Here is a 19,023-nt window from a genome sequence, read left to right as displayed (position 1 = left end):
AAAGTAACTGAATAAGTGTAATAACTATGTTTTAAGCATTGTAAAACCTCCACACTTGGGTTTTTAGTTAGGTTCTTTTTACTTTCTCCTTTAGATTGTAGAATTTTCCCTTCCCAATTTCTGTTGTAGTTTTATAGAAATGCAAATAAAAAATTCCCCTTTGGAGGGACCAAAAAAAAAAAAAAGTTGAGGCCAAACCTTCTGTCTATTTCATCAAAACTGATGCTTTGGTGAAGAGAACCTAGACACCACCATGCAAACTTTGCCAAGTTTGTGGAACTTCAGTGTAAAGTTTGTAGACACAAGGACTTAACTACTTTCCAGGTTCTTTGAAAGTTTAAATGTCCCTGCGAGCCCACAATCTCTGCCAAGTAAACTGTTTCATCCCGAACTGTACAAATAGACTTATGTGAACATGAATCATGTTACATGATATAGTTTTGTGGCAGGGAAGTCCTTTTCTTGAAGGAAGTCTTCTGAAAGGGTTATGTGAATGAAGTTAGAGAAAACAGCCGCCACAGATTCCAGCTGCGTGAAAAGGGGCTCAAGCAATAGTGTGATTTCTGATTTTTTTAAAACTTCCCCTCAGCTTCTCACTTAAAGTTCAACTGCCAGATACAGGTGCAGCTTGATATTATGTTCTTTGGGTAACATTAAATTTTTTTGTCCTGCAGCCCTACTTTCAGGGGGTTGGGCAATGCCATCAATAAAATGCTTTTAAGCGGTGTTAAGGGGTGCCTGACCGAATCAACATCAGTGTATTGTGATCAGATTAACTGTTGAGCTACTATTATGTGAAAGTCTTAAACATTTCAGTTAAGGAGAGCAGATCATAACATGCGTGTAAAGCAACTAATGAGAAAATGGATAGTTTCCAAAACTGAAGGTTTTTGAGATAACACAAATTGTAAGAACCAGTCAAAATATTTACAGGGATGGGCGGGGTAGGGAGTCCCAGTGCCCTGGACAGGGCCCCCACTTGGGGCCAGCATAGTACGGCCCTCCCACACGGGGGAGGAGACATGGAAGTGTGGACCCTCCTGCGAGGGACCTAGTAGCCTGGTCTGAATGCCTGGCTGTGGTGGGCAGACGGGTAGGGTAGGGAGTCCCAGGACAGGGCCGCTGCTTGGGACTAGCTTGGTAGTGCCTTTCCTCACAGGGAGGAGACATGGAAGTGTGAGCCATCCTGGGAGGGACCCAGTAGCATGGTCTGAATGCCTGGTTGTTGTGGAGGGACAGCTGGGGTGCAGAGTCCCAGCCCCCAGGACAGGGCCCATTTGGGGCTGGCCTGGTAGCGCCCTCCCTCACAAGGGAGGAGACATGGAGCTGTGTGTCCTCCTGGGAGGGACTCAGTAGCATGGTCCAAATGCCTGGCTGTGGAGGGCAGACAGGTGGGCTGGGGAGTCCCAGACCTCCAGACTTGGCCCCGCTTGGGAACAGCCGGGGCAAGGCCAACCCGTCCAGGCAGAGGCAGCCTTCCTCCCACCCAGGTGCTGATGGACGCACCCTGTGGGCTGCATCACCCTTAGAGGAAGAGGAGAAGAAGGAAGGGGGGACATGAGGAGGGAAGATCAGAGACCGCAGTCTCAATCCACCCCGTCCAGAACAGGGTTGCCCAGCAAGGATAGTGACCTTGAGAAAGGACCCAGCAAGGATAGAATGACCTTCAGAAAGGACAGCTCATCCACCCTGACCAGGTCTAGTTGGGATCGATGTGGGCAAAGAATATCTTCCAGGTTGGAGAACACCCGCTTGCTCTGGACACAAGTGGGAGAACAGGAGAGCAGACTGGTGGACGCACTGGCAAGACCTGGCCATATGGTGGCCTTGTGCACCCAGTACTTGAGAGGATCCAAGTTGGCAGGCTCGGGGGGCTTGGCCAGGAACTCGCAGACCATCATCTCAGCAGAATCCTCTGCCATTGCATGCCTGTGCTCACCAGTGCTCCGCAATTCCCACCTCATGACAGACGTCCAGAATACCTGATTCTCATTCTGTCTCCTCTCAGTTCTTGGGGCCCAGTTCTTGACCTTGCCCTCCTCGCCATTTGCCACCTCCCTTTCTTCCTGCTTTCCCTGCTCCTCCCCCTCTCCTTCCTTGCCCCCCCTCCTCGTCATCCTCCTTCTCCACCACCTCATCATCTCCCACCTCTGCACCTTGGTTCCCTCGGGGGCCTGGCTACAGCACAGAGTCCTTTGCCTGATCTAACCCGTGAATGAAGGCGGTGACTTGCCCCAGGCTGGCCGTCTGGGCACAGAGCACAGTGGTGGCATCCTGAAACGGTTTCAGGACATGCACCATCTGGGACAGGGTCAGCCAGTCATTGGAGCTGATGCTCAGCTCACCCTCCCCCCGCTGGATGGACACGGAGAACAGGACATCCTGGACTCCACCAAAGAGGCAATCGTGGCATAGGTGGGGTTCCATAGGGTGCCGATATCCTGGAGGAGGACATGCTCCAGCTCGTCCACTTCACCCTGCCTCTCTCTCAGTGGCCATGCAGCCCTGATGCTTCTTGAGAAGTGCCCCGCCAAGCATTGGCAGTTCTCCAGCAGGGAAATGTTCTCTGCGGTGCCCTCCCCAGCCGTGGCATTGCTCCCCAGCCCCAGGGCATCCTTCACCACCAGGTGAATTTTGTGCGCCATACAGAGATTTCTGAGTTTGGTTTTTCCAGTGACCCTGCTGTCCATCACCAGATAGCCACTGTTTCCCCCCAAACCAGCTCTTCAGGCTACTCTGAATAGCTGTGGAGATATGCTCCACGTCCATACCTTGAGTGTGGAGAAGCACCACCTTGTAGCCAGACGGAAGCGTGCCCATCCTCGCTTGGGGCAGCGGGCCTCCCTGCCCACCCTGGAACTCCTCGGGTTGCCACCAGTGCGCGGTGAGGAAGAGGTAGCCGTGGTGCTGGCCACTCCAAAGGTTGGCCGTCAGGTGGACAGTTTGCCCTTGTGCCTTGGCTAGCTCAGCTTTCACCAGATGCACCACGGACTGATACATGGCGGGCAGCATACATCGGCTCATGATCCTCCTAGAGGGGATGGTGTACCATAGGGCCACGCATCGTAGTAGCCCCCAGAAGCCCACATCCTGCACTAGAGAAAAGGGTTGGCCATCCAGGGCAATCATCCACGTCAGACCCAGGTAGTGGGGGTGAAAGACTGGCTGCTCGAGTCACGGGAAAACGCTGTGATGGTCAGTGGGTTGGGAGCCTCGTTGGCAGAGGGGGGGCCCCCAAAGGCAGAGACTCGACCCACCCAGGGAGAAGGGTTTCTTTATTTTGGCAGGGGCACTAAAGACAAGCCCCGCAGGCAGTGCCAAGGACAGTTAGCTCCCCCAAAAAGTGCTTCAGGAGTGGGGTGCCCACTTGCCAAGGGAGACAAGGAACTCCCAAGTCTGAGACTGCAGCGACCCAAGGAAAAGGGGGGGGTGCTCTTTCAAAGGAGAAGAAATGCAAGCCCCACAGTTAGTGCCAAGGGCATTCTGCAAACCTCCCCCAAGAAGTGGTTAGAGAGTGGGGTGCCCACTTTCCAGGGCAGAGGGAGAACTCTGAGGTGAGAGACTTCGACCAACCCAGGGAGGCAGGGCGCAGAAAGGGGAACAGACCCACAACCTATGCCCAGGGGACTTTGCCACCTGCCCCCCCCCCAGAAGGTGGTTTGAGACTTGGTCACCAATTGGCAAGGGGGGGCGAGAGAGAGAGAGAGAACAAGAGAGAGAACTCTGAGGTGAGAGACTTCAACAACTCAGGCAGGCAGGGGTGCAGAGTGCAGAAAGGGGAAAAGACCCACAGCCAGTGCCGAGGGGACTTCGCCACCCCACCCAAAGGTGGTCTGAGACTTGGTCGCCAACTGGCCAGGGGAAAGAGAGAGGACTCTGAAGTAAGAGACTTCAGAAACTCAGGCAGGAAGGGGTGCAGGATGCAGAAAGGGAAAGAAAACCACAGCCAGTGCTAAGGGCAGTCACCAATTCACACACACACACCAGAGTGGTTGGATGGTTGGTCACCAACTGGCCAGTGGAGAGCGGGTGTCCTTTTGAGATGAGCAGAAAAGTCAAGTGCCACTGCCAGCAGGCAGAGAAAACAGCCGTTTGCACAACCCACAGAAGGAGTGGGGTGACTCCGCTGTTTGACCTGTCAAGGAAACAGGCAACCCCAGAGTCAAACCAAAAACGCATTGTGAAAGCAAAAGAATTCAACCCCAGTTTCCCACCCCTCACATGGAAGAGAGAAAAGAGAGGTGACCAAGCATTGCAGTGGAGAAACTCAGAAAGGGGAAAAACAGCAAGGGAAGGGGAAGATGTTTTTCATCTAGTGACTGGTATAGTCGCCAGGAGATTCAGCAGGTTTCTCCATCCACCACCCACACAGCAACCAGAGTAAATTTTCCCCCCACCCCAGGCCCATCACAAGATTTTTCCACGCACAAAGGGAGCACTACACTGCAAGAGACCGTGACACGGAACAAAGGACAGTCACATGCTGCTGCCTGGGAATATATACACACCCCCTCTCATTCCGAGGGAGAAGGATGGATGTCTCTGATTGGAAATCAGAGATGCCTGTCAGCCTTGGGTGCCCGATATTGGTCCCTTGATGGCTGAAAAATCCCACCCACACCCACTTTTCCGTGCAAAACTGTGGAGTTAGGGTATCTCTGGCAAAAGTGCCCGAACGCTTCTGAGCTGGGTGCGGGAAGATCGGACGCTCGGGCTTCTGGACACATGACCGAGCTGGTCCGTCCGAACCCCCCAAAAGGCAAAGTTCGGCCCAGATTTTGGCTCAGTGTTCGGGTGTGTACCCATCCCTAATGCTAAGCTTGCACAGTGTTTATTCAGCATGTTCTGTTGTATATAATTACCTACTGGTACAGCAAGTCTTTAAAATGGGGTGAAGATTGAACATGCCATTTTAATTAGGAGCAAATGACACTGAACACAGATGACCTTACTCCTGAGTAAGCCACCTTAGGACCATGGCATAAAATTGACTTGGGGCTACCTACACATCTCTAAGATCTCATTTATACGAACCTATATGTGTTCAAGAGAAGGTCAAACAAAAAAATCCACAGTCTTCTTGCAAATTTTATTTGTTTCCAGGAATACATCTACTGTGTCATGCTACTGATTGTAGTCTCTTATTCCTCCCTCATTAACTAAAAGTAATAAGTGGCTGAACTAAGTTTCAACAGTACTGCATTTATTCTGGTACTTGTAGAACACACACTGCTGTTTTAATTTTGGCTGTTTTATATGTATTCAATGTATTCTTTAGACATTTAATAAAGCTCCCCAAATTCATTATATACCTTGTCTGGGCACAGAGATTTGATAGGAAAACAATACTTATAACAACAAAATTTGCTTCTCTCACAATCCTAATTCAAATTTCATAACAATGGCTATGACCCAAGGAACTGTGTTCCACAGATCCACCAAGGCTTTTGAGGACCTCCCTTCCCACCTTACACCTTCAAAAGGACTCTTCTGATAATCAGAGAATTCTTCGAAATAAAATTAGAGTACAGCACAAGGGACACTTTATATACCACAGCCCTTATAAGAACCATTTTCCCAAAGACACCAATTTGGGCTTTGTCAAGCAGTAATACAGAGGGGCTCAGATCACCTTTAGCAAATAAGAAAATCCAATCAGAAATCCTCGAGAATGTTGCCACTAATATCCTTGCTGCCATTTGGAGATAACACACAAGTTCCTTATAATATTCCCATCAGGACAACCCAAGAATCCTCTGGTGGCATAAAACTACTGTTCCTATAACTCTCTATGACTTCTCTACTTTAGGATTTTTCTTCACAATAAAAACATCACCTGATCACACAATCTACTCTATTACAAATCTGGGTAATAATTAAATCCCGTCTAAATAAGGTTTTAAAACAGAATTCTTAGATTAACAAAAAGCAAAGACACACATCTCTTGGTGAAAATGGAGTGCCAGCTTCCCTTTGATGCTCAATAGTCCAAGTCTATTTGCCATTTTCTCTCACAGATAGCTTTACAATAATTTTGATCTTTTCTAATGGAGTATTGTATAATGTAGAAGCCAACCCTTTGGAGGTTCTTTTCTATACAAACTGCAACTACATAAATCTGATTTTTATTTAAGAAGAAATTAATCCATTATTGTGTGTTTTCACATTACAAAATGAATTGGGTTAGAAAAGGTACAGATTTCCAATATATTACCAGTAACTGTTTTTTTGAGGTAAAGGTGGCACCCAACTGGAACATGAAGATGAGTTCCTGGTGGTAACATTACACACAACAGTCTAGTGTCATGGCTGACACTGGATTTTGATATCAATTTGCATTTTCTGAAGAACAAGCCTTAAAAAAAGCAGAAACAGTATTTCATTCAACTTATCCTGCTCAAATATTTACATTCCTAACAGTTATATCTGACGTTTGTGTAAAATATTTATTCTCATTTCATCACTTGTCACGTATATTTTACTAGCATACTTCTGTACCATTAGTGATCTTAAACCATTTTATTAATAGAGCAACAACAGTACTACTGTAACGATGAACATTAATGTAAGAACAAGGGGTTAGGTTCTACAAGCCATGATCACCTGCTGATCATTCCCCATCTTCCTCTTCCCCAGCAGCCTCCTATGATTCTTAACAAGCTGATGCTGGGGGGTCTCGGATAAAATGACATGTGGCCCAGGGAGAGTGGGCTACAATGAAGAGGCAGAACTGAGCAAAAATGACCACCCTCACCCCCCACCAATGCTGGTGAAAGACAGAGATGGAGACAGTTTTGCTCATTTCTGTCTCCTCACTGCAGCAACCCTATGGAATTTTGCCCATATACCTCCACAATCCCTAGCATCAGTTTTTCAGGGATAATGTGCTGCCCCCAGCAGAGATCAGAACAGTAAAGCATAGAAAAATGTTTGCTGTATATTTAAACATATAATGAACTAAGAATAAGGCCCGTTGTGGAAATAAATACAATGAGCACTAGAAAGAGGCTCTGGGAGAGTGCCAAGGCCTTGGGCATTCCGTGCCAATTTGCTGTGGTGACCTGCTCAAATCCCACCTTCCCCAGGCTCCATTCCTGAAATCCCAAGGAATTTCCCAAACTGGAGTTAGCAACCCCTTCCCCTTCCCAGCTAACCATCAACCTACCATTATTTGCCCCTCTGTCTGCAGCTGACTTCTGCCCTCCTTCCTGGAGATCAGTTGTAATTCTGAGTGATCTCTACCCCTCACCTGGAGATTGGCAAGAATGGTTCCCCAGAAGAAAATGGCTGGTTGGGAGGGTGGAGTCTATGGCATTGTACCTGTCTGAGGTGCCACCCCTCCTCAAACCTCACCCTCTCCAGGTTCCATCCCTCAAATCTCCAGGAATACCCAACCTAGAGTTGGCAACCCTATCTCCTTCCCAGCTAAGCATTAACCTGCCATTATCTGCCCCTCTGATTTCAGCTTTCCATTACCCTCCTCCCTCCCTCCTGGGGAACAGTTGTAACTCTGAGTGATCAACAGATTAAAGATCACCAGGTATTACAACTGAATTCCAGATCTCTCTCCCCCAGAGAAAATAACTGCTTTGGAAGGTGGTTTATGGCATTCTGTTCAGCTGAGGCCTCTCCCCTCCCCAAACCCTGGCTTCCATAGACTCTACCAGAAAATCTCCAGGAATCTCGCTACCTGGAGCTGGCAACCCTAGGCAGGACTGGCCCCAATGAGTTTCTCACAAAAGTCTGTGAAGGGTTTCCTTCCTTTGTTTGAACCAAGCTTGATTGCCTACTGTGGTGAAATAGGCCCCAGTTTGCAACTCAGCTGTTTGCCTCCCACCCTCGTCCCTGGAGTGGGCGGGGAAAAGGAGCAAACCCAGCACCTGGCCAATGGCATGCGAGTACCCTTGAGTGGCGGCTGATGGGCCTATGGCTGAGGGAGTGCATTTTACAGCCAATGGGAGAGCTGCAAAGGGCCACTCCAAAACACATTTATATATAAGGAGATATTCTGGGTGACTCACATCCCATTTTCAGTTAGATGATAGAAGCGTCTTAAAGTCCAGAGTCTATTGAGTGATTCATGTGGTAAAAAGGAGATGAGTCTCTCCTGTCTCCATAGCCAATGGATTTACAGAACAATGGGAGGAAAGGGGCAATAATCCAACTTTCTCAGGCTAGTTTATTACAGGAAAAAGGGGCTATACAGAACCAATCAGGAAGGCTACTTCTGACCAACTGACGCTAAGGTTACCCGAACTACAGTACCCAGAATTCATTATATGCTTAAAGATACAGTAAACAATTTGCTATGCTTTACTATTCTGATCTCTGCTGGGGGTAGCGCAGATAATAATAAGGAAACATCAACTTATGCGCCACCTCATATCTGGTTCACAGAATCCATTCTTTGATTATTTTATTATTGAAAGTGAAGGCTTCTGCTCAATTCACAGTTTTTTATTTCCAAACTCTAAAAGAACTGAGAAGTCCTTAGCATAAAATTTTGCAGACACTTGGGAGGAAAGGAAAATATATAGGAAATATACAGGTAAACACATCTCACCAGTACCATGGAAACCCAGAAGCATCAAATCACACATAGTTAACACATAACTGCTTCCATTAGATCACAGTTGCAAACAGTGAACAGCAATTTGATTTTGTTTCCTAAATCAGAATTGGGGGGGAGGGAGAGAACTAGCCTTATGGAGTACAACTAGATTTGAGCCCATTAGCACCTGAGGTATAAGCTCCTGAGAGTCAAAGCTCGCTCTGAAAACCTCATAACCCGAATATATTGTTGGTCTCCAAGGTGCTATTGGAATTGAATCTAGCTGTTCTACAGCAGACCAACATGGCTACCTTCTTAAAACAGCCTTAGGTAGGAGATCAAAGCAAATTACCTCTGTCAGCCTGTTTGACAAAAGAGTTATGACTCTGCAGTGGTTGCCCAAGTTTTTTCCAAGGGAGAGTCTCTTTCTTTTTCAGGATCAACTCCACCTTTCCCACTTTTTCTGCGACCTGTACTATAAAATACATGTACTGTTGTTCTACACTTAACATAAACACAATATTTGCAACTAGTACAGTTCCGCAGGGCCTGCAAGATGGAGCTCTTTCTGCCAGTCCTTCAACTAGGCCAGTGGTGGCGAACCTATGGCACGGGTGCCAGAGGTGGCACTCAGAGCCCTCTCTGTGGGCACGCGTGCCATTGCCCCAGCCAGGCCCAGACCATCATTAAAGTGTCGAATTCTCTGCCAAATAATTTTAAGTAAATGAAAGCATTTGGGATTGCTTTCCTTACTTTGTTTGGATCATCTTAAGTTAATGTATGAGTTGTTTTTCCTAAAGTAAAACCTCAGTATTCAGGTTAAATTGCCGTGTTGGCACTTTGTGATAAATAAGTGGGGTTTGGGTTGCAGTTTGGGCACTCGGTCTCTAAAAGGTTCGCCATCACTGAACTAGGCCCATCGCCCATCACCAACACCAACACTGCCCACCACTGATGTCACCAACTGCGTGGTGGTAGGTTGGCTCTTCAGGAAACCGAGATACAGCATTGCGGGAGGCTGAAATATCGTTAAAACAGGGCCCTAGTATTACTTCTGTTTGCATGCCATCTCTAACTGAATGAAGAATGAATATCACTACGAGCACTTTTTGGTATCAACTGTATCTAAGTTAATTGTATAACTGTTTTATCTTGACACATGGTGCTGCTAATTGTGAGCCACCCTGAGCCTGCTTGTGGGGAGGGTGGGATATAAATCCAATAAATAAACTCATGCCCACCCCCAATTATTACAGCATCTGCAGTAGACAAGCACAGATGGACAACCTCAACTGAGTTTAATACAGTGGGGGGGGGACACAGAAAATTTCATGCAAGTGAACTGAAATTGTGCAGCGAAGCCACCAGTGGACCTTCTACTGCAGTTTTGTACTTTCTTCAGAAAGTTAAAATATGAAAGATCTGTTTAATTCTACCTTTATTTTCTCCAGATCCATTCAGTTTTGTCTTAATTTAAGAGTAGTAGAGTTGGATGAATGTTGAAGAAACCATTTTAAATGGTATAGAACCAAAATGAAAATATATATTTTCCAAGGATGACAGATTGCAAGGAAACAGAAGCCAAAGAACTGTGAAACTAGTTTTATGGGCTCAAGAGAGCTTTCAATTTGTTTCTCCTGAACAACAGATATTCATGGGGGATGATAAATTACTATTGAAATGAAGGGACTTTCAAAAGTAATTTGTTTTTATGGTGTGGGAGTTTACTGTTCAAAAGATATTAAAGTATAAAACTTCCACTGAGCACAACTCATTGCATGAGCTGAAGCACATCTTTGTTAACTCAGTATAATAAAAATAGGGGGAATTAATTATAAAACAAGAAGGCTTCAGTATACAACTTTACAGAACTTCAATTAATATGTCAGAATTAATAAAGTAGCAAATAAGATCCAAAAGCTCCAGTAACTAACTGGTTCTAAATAAGCATTTAAATTCTAAGGTTTACAGAGTATTTCAATAACAAATCTTTCATTCCACAACAACTGAATTTGTCCTTCTGTTTGTACATATGAAATCTCATATAATCATGCATAAGTATGTAGTGGACCGGGTACCAGATGTTAATACTTTGTGTAATTATAACAATTGCTAAATCAGCATATAAATGTTAAGATTTGGATATATCAATTGCTTGGAGAGAGAGATGACAGATTTTCTAAAATAAGTTGAAGCATTCTCAAAGACAAACAATCTAATGAAGCAAAATTATTGGGGGGGGGGGATTTCACAAGTAGTGATTAGGATGTAGCAGGTCAGAAATAACCCCAAAAGGTTAAGATTCTTTATATCTTAAACAGTTTTTGAAACAGTGATGGCGTATTCATTTTATTGAAACAAAAACATTTTAACTCAGTTTAGTTAGTATGTATAAGTATGTCTTTGGCTATGAGAAGACAAGCATTTTACTTACCTACAATGTCCCCTTGAACTGCATAACTCAGCTCTAAAATAGATATACATATATCCAAGTTTAATAAATATCACATATCTGTCTAAAATAATAATAATAAAGTATCCTCATTTAATGTTATGTGACCATGAGAATGAAGAGCTATGTTTTGCATGGGATTTTGCACTGCAGCTATAGCATAACTAAATTATCAGGTTCCGTAGAATGAAAAACCCATACAATTTGCTATGTGACAAAGTTCAAAGATTTTGACATCTAGATTTAAGCCAGAATTTAAAGATGCAGTATGAATCCAAAGCCAGGCCATTTCATGGTTTCCTGAAATTACTGTCTGAGGCAATATATAATGGCATCCCCCTTTCCTTCAGTCAGTAAAATATATCCAGTTTAGGATAATCTGATAGTATGCTGTTCTTTAATGGTGCTCCAAAGGGTCCTGTTCCTGGAGAGAGAAGCTGCTTTTAAAATGATCGGTTGGCATCTTTCTCCAGAAACGCAAACCAGTTCATGGAAAAACTCCCTACTGCACATGTGGCTCTCCACGTGTACATTCTATATAATGGCTTTGGAACATTATTTGAATGTTGAACAAATGAACACATGTAGTTGTCTTACACTGAATCAAACCCTTGGTCCACCAAAGTCAGTACTGTCTACTCAAAATGGTACCAACTCTCCAAGGTCTCACAAACAGAGATGTTTTACATCACCTACTGCCTGGTCCTTTTACTTGGAAATGCCAGGGATTGCACCTGGGACCTTATCCAGGACAAGCAAAACAGGAGCTCTCTCTCTCAGCTGTGGCCCTCCCTTTTGTGTTAACGTGATACACCAGAGCTTTGGCACCAACAGCATATCATTGAAAGCAGTGGGAAAACTGGTACAATTTTAATGAAGCTGGATAGTATTTCTACAGTTTTTATTCCTCTGCACTCAGAGAATTTGCCAGTAAAGCTCTTACCAAAATGCAGAAGATATGAGTAGTCGTTCACAATGATCTCTCCTCGCAGTCGACCTTCCTGAAGATCAGCTATCACCAACTCAGGGCTAATATCCTTACAGAGGGGGGGGAAATAGGAACCATTTCAAAGTAGTTGTTAAAACTGTGGAATTTACAGAAAAAAACAAAACCTATCATTTTCCAATTCTTTTCTACCAAATATATTTACCTTTTGTTTTGTGTATATGACGACAGTGACTGTACCGTCTGTCTGGAACCAATCATAACTGAAATGTATTGAGAAAACTATAAATCTTTTGAAAATAATTACACATTTAAAAACCAGCTTCCATATGGAATCCTTTCTGTGCCTATTAGGAAGAAGCTTGCCTAAACTGGATCATTCAATTATACTAGAAGGTATGAGTAGCAATTGATAGAAAGTGGTGGTCATTTGTATAAGGGTAGGCAATATAGAAATGAACCCCAAATCCAGTCAGTAGAGGCAAGTGACTCTGGAGCACAGTGCAATGTCAGCCCCTAAAGCCCCACCACTGGCTACGGCCCTGACTGCAGTGTTCCAACAGTCTTTAAGGTCAGCCATATAAGTGTACTGCAGTAATCTAATCTAGATGTTAACCAGGGCATGCACAACAGTGGCAAGATCTTTTCTGACCAGGAAGGGCCACAGCTGTCTTATCCCCTATTTTAGGGAGGCATTTACTGTTTTCTGGACCCAGTCCACCAGCCCTGCCCCAGCATATTTAGAGAGCCTTATACCAGCCACAAAATAAGGGCTTCTAGCCTGGGTGAAATAAAGACTGGTTGGCTACTACTAAAAGAAATTGAACAGTGTTCAGGAGAGCAGCACCAACAAAATCCAGGAGGCTTTTTTGAAACCTATGGGCTTGCTCCACTTGTAAACACTTGATATGATCCAGAAGTAAGTTTTCTAAGTTTTGAAACTAATCATTAAGGTATTATGGTTTGAAACAATTAATTTCCATGCAGCTACTTATGAATTTGCATTTACCTTGGTTTTTCCAGGATACTATGAAGAAATTTACTGCATTAAACTGGATTAAGATGCTGACCTCGCCCTTCAGTATAAAATTACATCTGAGGAAGACTGTATGGTTGAAATGAGTTTATACCGGATACTCATTATGTAGAACTATATTGAACCTGTTGTTCACAATACTGTGCAATTGATAAAACTTTTTGTAATTTTATAAGTCTTGAAAGTGATATAAATCTTTAGGTATATTTACATCACAGGATTGCTTATGTGTTTTTCCCAGCAGATTTAAGCAGCAAGGGGCAAGGGTTGTACAAGCAGGCAGTAGACCCCTAAATTCCAAAAATCCTATCAACATCCTCAGACTCAAAAATCCTATCAACATCCTCAGACTCAACTAAACAAATCGGCACCCTGAGCCCATCCAATCCTATCAAGTGCTGATGTAGAGTCCAAGTTGGAACAGATGCAATAGATTTTATCCACAAAGTGTTGAGTAAAATGACTGCAGCAGGTTGCAGAGTAGTGTACCTCCTCCTGAAGGCCAGAACCCAATAGGCCCTTGAGCACCCAGAAGAGCCCTGCGGGCTTACTCGTGCACATGCAATGGTAATGGAGAAGTATTATTTCTTTGCCTCCATCACTGCCACAGAGTAGGCGTGAGTCTTTTTCCACTGTTGCTCTAGCTATTTCCCTTTTCATTGCCCTCAACTCCTCATTAAACCAAGTGGCTGCCCAAACTCTTAAATCTGAGACAAGGCACTTAGGAGCAATCATGTCAATTGCCTTGGTCATTCCATCATTCCAAAGGTCAACCAGGGCATCAACAGGAGTGCTGCTGTCCATATCAGCAGCAAAATCCCCTAATGCCATCTGAAAGCCAATCGGATTGACCGGGCTATGCGGGCAGATCATCTCCCTCGCTCTGCAAAGTTCTGGTATCCCTGTAAGTTTAAACCTGAGCAAACAGTGATCTGTCCATGACAAGCAGACAGTCTTCAATCCCCCTACCTTCAGAGCATCTTCTTAATGCCCAGAGCAAAACACCAGATCTTAGGTATCTATTCCATTCCTGTTACATAATAAGACAGTTAAGATCTTGACAAGTTCTTGAATTGCAACTTAACTATTAGCTAACAAGCTTCAGTAATGGGTCATATCACTCTCAAGTTCGTGATAGTTCTCACATGAACACATGAAGCTGGCTTATTAATTGGTCTATCAGGTCTACTCTGACTGGCATCAGTTCTCCAGGATTTCAGGCTGAGGTCTTTCACATCACCTTCTACCTGATCCTTTTCAGCTGGAGGTGCCTTCGGCATGCAAGCAGATGCTCTTCTACTGACCCACAGATCCTCACCTTACCATCAAAGTGTTGTCAGACATTATTCAGGGCTAGTACAGGAGCTTATCTTTAACACAGGAATGGAATAAACATGAAACTCCCAAAACAAAGATAAAATTCTACTGGTAAGGGATTTGGGGACCATAAAGCAGCACTAAAGTGGGGGGGGGACTGATTCCATTCCTTCACACTGCCTGCAGAAAGTATGTTATTCAAAATCTTAAATCAATAACCAAATAACATGCATATATTACAGAGTTCCTATAAACATGAAGAGATCTACATAGACAGGAGAAAAAATAAGCAGAAATGTAATAGTACCTGGGCACTAGCTCTTTGGAATTGTTATCCAAGTCTTCAGGTTTAGAAAACATGCCTACAAAAATGAAATTGTGGGAGTTAATGTTGAAAACACTGAAAGAAAACAGTCATGTTTTAAAAGCTCATATGAGCGGATTCATGCTGTTATTCTGATACTGGGAATTCAACAACTTAAGGGAAATCCAACAACTTAAGGGAACATTACCCATCTCCATAAATTTGAACTGCCCGTGATTTTGACACAGCCTGTATCTAGTGAACCCATTGTCACATATCAGCTTCTACCATGCAACTTCACTGGTCCATATTCTGCCGCATATTAGGTTGGATTCCAACTAGCATCTCCAGGAGCCAAAGACAACTTCTCATGAAATAACAATTTTTCCACTAGAAAAGTGTGGACTCTTGCTCTTTTATACTGCTACAGACATCTACCCATCTTAATATTTCCAGTGAATTTCAGTGGAACGGTCAAGGTAGAACAATCACTCTCTGAAAGCAAAGAGTCCTTGTGCCTATGGGAACATTAGCTGGGATTCAAGCCATTGGCTTGTACTATCTGCTTACACATATGCAGACCCACAGATAATAGGTTTCAGGGGACAGACAAGCTTAACTACGCATAGAACCACCCAATTTCACTCTGTGGCTGAGAATTTCCTTGACGCATAAGCCAGAGGGTCAGGTTCCCATCCTTCCCCATCTGCAAAATGCCCCCCATAGCCACATCCGATGCATCCACCTCGACCACAAATGGTTTATTTTCATTGGGGTGTTGTAAAATAGGCTCTGAGGTGAACAAAGCCTTCAGCTGGTCAAAAGCCTGCTGACACTCAGAGGACCACTGCAAATTACTGCCTGGCTTTTTACAGTCCGATCCTTTCTTTTTCGTTTTCAACAAGTCCGTAAGACAAAGTTGGGAATGAATGGCCGGTAAAAATTTAGCGAACCCCAAGAACGATTGTAATTGCCTTCTTGTCTGAGGGGCTTCCCATCCCACCACATACTGTACCTTTTAGGGATCCATGCCCAGGCCCTTCCCTGAAATGCAGTACCCAAGGAATCCAGCTACTCCCTATGGAATTCACACTTAGACAGTTTTGCAAATAGGTAGTTCTCATAGAGGGCATTCAACACATCTTGCACCAACTTCACATGTGATAGATCAAGGTATCATCCAGAAAAACCAGCATCCCTTTATACAAATGCTTGTGCAATACTTGGATAATCAAGTTCATGAACACCCCTGGGGCCCCCACCAATCCAAACAGCATCACCAGATATTCAAACTGGCCCAGTGGGCTGTTAAAAAAATGGTTTTGTATTCATTTTCCTCTCTGATGCATACCCGAAAATAAGCATCTTTCAAGTCTGGTTTAGTAAAAATCCGCCCCTGGGCCACCTTGGCCAGTAGGTCTTTAATCAAAAGGAGGGGGTAGGTCTTTTACAGAGACACGGCATTTATCCCCCGATACTCCGTACATAACCTCAACCCCCCACCCTTCTTTTTCCAGAATACTGTAGCCGCAAACAGGGAGGCCGCCAGCCAGATAAGTCCTCTGGCCAGGTACTTATCAATAAAACCTTGCAACTCCGTTTTCTCAGCCAGGCTCATGGAATAAAGTTTTCACTTGGGCATTTTATTACCTGACAGTATCTCAATAGCACAATTAGTCTTTTGGTGACGGGGCAATTCATCCACCTTTCCCTCCTCAAAAAACCCTGGCCAAATCCCAGTACTCGGGGGGGGGGTAATAAGATTCAGTTGTTCATTGGCCAGGCACACTCGTTCCACTGTGGAGTGGGGCGCTTCCCCACACTCTGAGTTCCAGGTGTGCTATTTACAATGGGGGCCCAGGAAATGCAAAGCTCTGGCAGTCCATTGCACATAGGGATCGTGAGCCCGGAGCCAAGGACTCCCCAACACCATTGGAAACGTAGCAGAAGGGTTCACGACAAATGACCACAGCTCCCAGTGGGAGGCCACCCCTACCAGCAGGTGAGCTGTGAAGTATCGACAAGGTTCCCTTTCATGGGGGTTTCATCCATTTTAGAGAACACTAGGGATTTGTCTAGTGCATAAAACCTAGCCCCTAGGCTGGTCACTAAGGTTGGGCTAATCACCCAGCGTCAATTAAGGCCTGCACCCAGATGTGGGTACTCACCACAGGGTTAACCACACTGACAGTCAGGTAAAAGGGGGGGGGCTCTCACCGATTCTAGTGCGGATAACTTTTGGACCTGCTGTTTAGCACCCTTCACAGCAGATCCTTGTCTTTTCCTGCCAGTTGGTGCAGTTCCACCTTGCTAGATGAGGTTCCCTCCAGCTCCTCTCACTCTCCCGACTCTACAGATTTTGATGGCTTGGGGTGACTCCCGAGAGACTTGTTCTTCTTCTCCAGGCCCCGGCACTCCCCCTTCTTCGCTCTACCAGGGCTCTTTTCCAAGGGACAGTTAGTGGCGAAGTGCCCCATGCCTCCACATCTCAGGCACAGCCCCTGTCACATCCGCTGCCTGCAGTCACATCCAGCTCCTTGAGGCCGGCTTCGTTTCCCCTTTGACTCGCCCACTAAGGATTTCACCCCTGGCTTGGTGTGGTACATTTTCAACAGGTTGCAGTGATTCTCAACTTCACAAGCCACCTGAATCCAGCCATTCAGAGTCAATGGGTTATCTTGAAACAGAGCTTTGTTAAGTATGGTGTGGTTGAGCCTGGCGCGGTAGAACTCAATCAGAACCTCTTCGGGCCACCACTGAATTTGGCGGCATACGACTTGGACTCATCCAAAAACTCTCAGACCAAGTGGCTCCCCTGCTTCAGGCCCTGCAGTCAGGTCCTCACTCTCTCTAACTCCAGCGGGTCCTCATATTGCCTGTGCAGGGCCTGTATGAAGGCATCCACATTTTGGAGCACCGAGCCTCCAATGTCATACAACCCCATGAACCAGTCCACTACCCGATCATGCAGCCGAGACCCCATATAGTCCACACAGTGCTCATCAGATGCGAAGGTGTGGCCCTACTCTGGAATTTTTGCACCTGTAGCACAAAGGATGCCAGTTTTTCTGGGGTCCTGTTGAAGGTTGCTTCCAGAATATCTCACAGCTGTTCAGGAGCAGGGTCTGGTCCAAGTTGGGGCACTGAAGGAGGTGGCGGCGCTAGCGCTAGGTTGGGAGGGGCCTCCAGGGGAGCGGGTCATGGAACGGGCCAGTCCTATAGTTCTTGTTGTAATATCTCCCATATGGCCGTGGGAAGGTCTTCCAGAACGGCCCGGGTGTCCCGTTGCAGCTCATCTAACTCCCCTCTGAACTCCATCCTGAGCCACTCGACCTCCAGCTCCTCCATCATCGCTCCGGCCACTTGCAGTTAGTCCGGGTCATCATGGAATTATCTCAAAGCCCACCTCCAGTCTATCTTGGGTTGGTGTCTCCACGCTCGCAGTCCTGGGGTCCGCAACCAGTCAGGGTCATCCCATCTCACATAGTCCTGGCATGACTCCTTCAGCCTTGCTCCCTTCTCCTTTGATGCCGCTCCATCTCTCTTGGTCGGGCATCCTTCTCATCTTTAGGTGTGGTGAGGTCATGGGCAGGGATGTTGGTTTGCATCCCGGTCCCCTTTCCAACTTCCCGGTCCCCTTTCCAACTTCCTCGCCTTCATCCCTCATCACGACGGTGGTGCGACGGTCGAAGGGGGATGGGAGTTCTGACACTATGTCAGACTCTTGAACAAAGTTACTCGCAACAACACTCTCAGTAGAGATACGTTTACTGAGTAGTAAAGATGATTCAAGCTAAGACTTCTTCATGTCAGAACTAAAGGTTTGGCACCAGTGCCCAAAGATATACAGAGTTCAAATCAGCCCGGCCATGTCCCATCCAATCAGTCCAAGCATTCAGCCTGCCAGCTTTCATGTCCTTCTATTTCTCTCCCCCACCTGTGAGGCACCCATTAGGTTATCTATATTAGCGGAGCCAGCAGAGAAAGTATCCAAGGTCATTTGGACAGGGACAGGGAGGCATCTTCAAAAAGCTGCATAGCAAAGCATCCCCAGTCACAGACACACACACAGAAGCCCCCCCCCTCCCAGTTGTCTACAGCAATACACTTTTCCCATGGTAAACGAGGTACTGAGTTTGACACCAATAGGGGAAGAACAACTGATTGGTTTAGAAAAACTGAATCCGTTAGGCCCATTGACTTGGTCTAGTTTTTAGTGGACCTTTCAATTCAAAGTAACTCAGCGGAGCCTATTAAAATACCTACGCCTCTCGTTCCATCAAATTCCTCTCAAGTTGAGCTTTCCCACATATCTGCATGTGGTAAAGTTTCTAATTTTTTAGTAGCTCAGGACTGAGGCACAATCTATGTCTACGTTCACAGAATATAGCTGGATGGGCTGGAAGACAATCTAACC

At 45.5% G+C, this 19,023-nt stretch overlaps 1 protein-coding gene across 1 annotated transcript in view; it reads right to left on the bottom strand.

Moving 5' to 3' along the window:
* Nucleotides 1-19,023, bottom strand: part of LOC107124483 (cytochrome b5 reductase 4) — a 68,446-nt gene that overhangs the window by 12,201 nt on the left and 37,222 nt on the right. The window contains exons 7-13 of the mRNA XM_015427962.1: nucleotides 14,610-14,664; nucleotides 12,155-12,212; nucleotides 11,947-12,040; nucleotides 10,986-11,018; nucleotides 8,904-9,026; nucleotides 6,215-6,355; nucleotides 5,468-5,507 (exon numbers count right to left, since the gene is read on the bottom strand). Of these exons, the coding sequence (XP_015283448.1) occupies nucleotides 5,468-5,507; nucleotides 6,215-6,355; nucleotides 8,904-9,026; nucleotides 10,986-11,018; nucleotides 11,947-12,040; nucleotides 12,155-12,212; nucleotides 14,610-14,664 (544 nt within the window). The remainder of the gene's footprint in view (nucleotides 1-5,467; nucleotides 5,508-6,214; nucleotides 6,356-8,903; nucleotides 9,027-10,985; nucleotides 11,019-11,946; nucleotides 12,041-12,154; nucleotides 12,213-14,609; nucleotides 14,665-19,023) is intronic.

Source organism: Gekko japonicus, unplaced genomic scaffold, assembly GCF_001447785.1.
Source record: "Gekko japonicus isolate JY-2015 unplaced genomic scaffold, Gekko_japonicus_V1.1 scaffold874, whole genome shotgun sequence".
Lineage (NCBI taxonomy): Eukaryota > Metazoa > Chordata > Lepidosauria > Squamata > Gekkonidae > Gekko > Gekko japonicus.
Note: the sequence above shows the minus strand (reverse complement) of the source record. Positions and strands in the feature narration are given on the sequence as shown.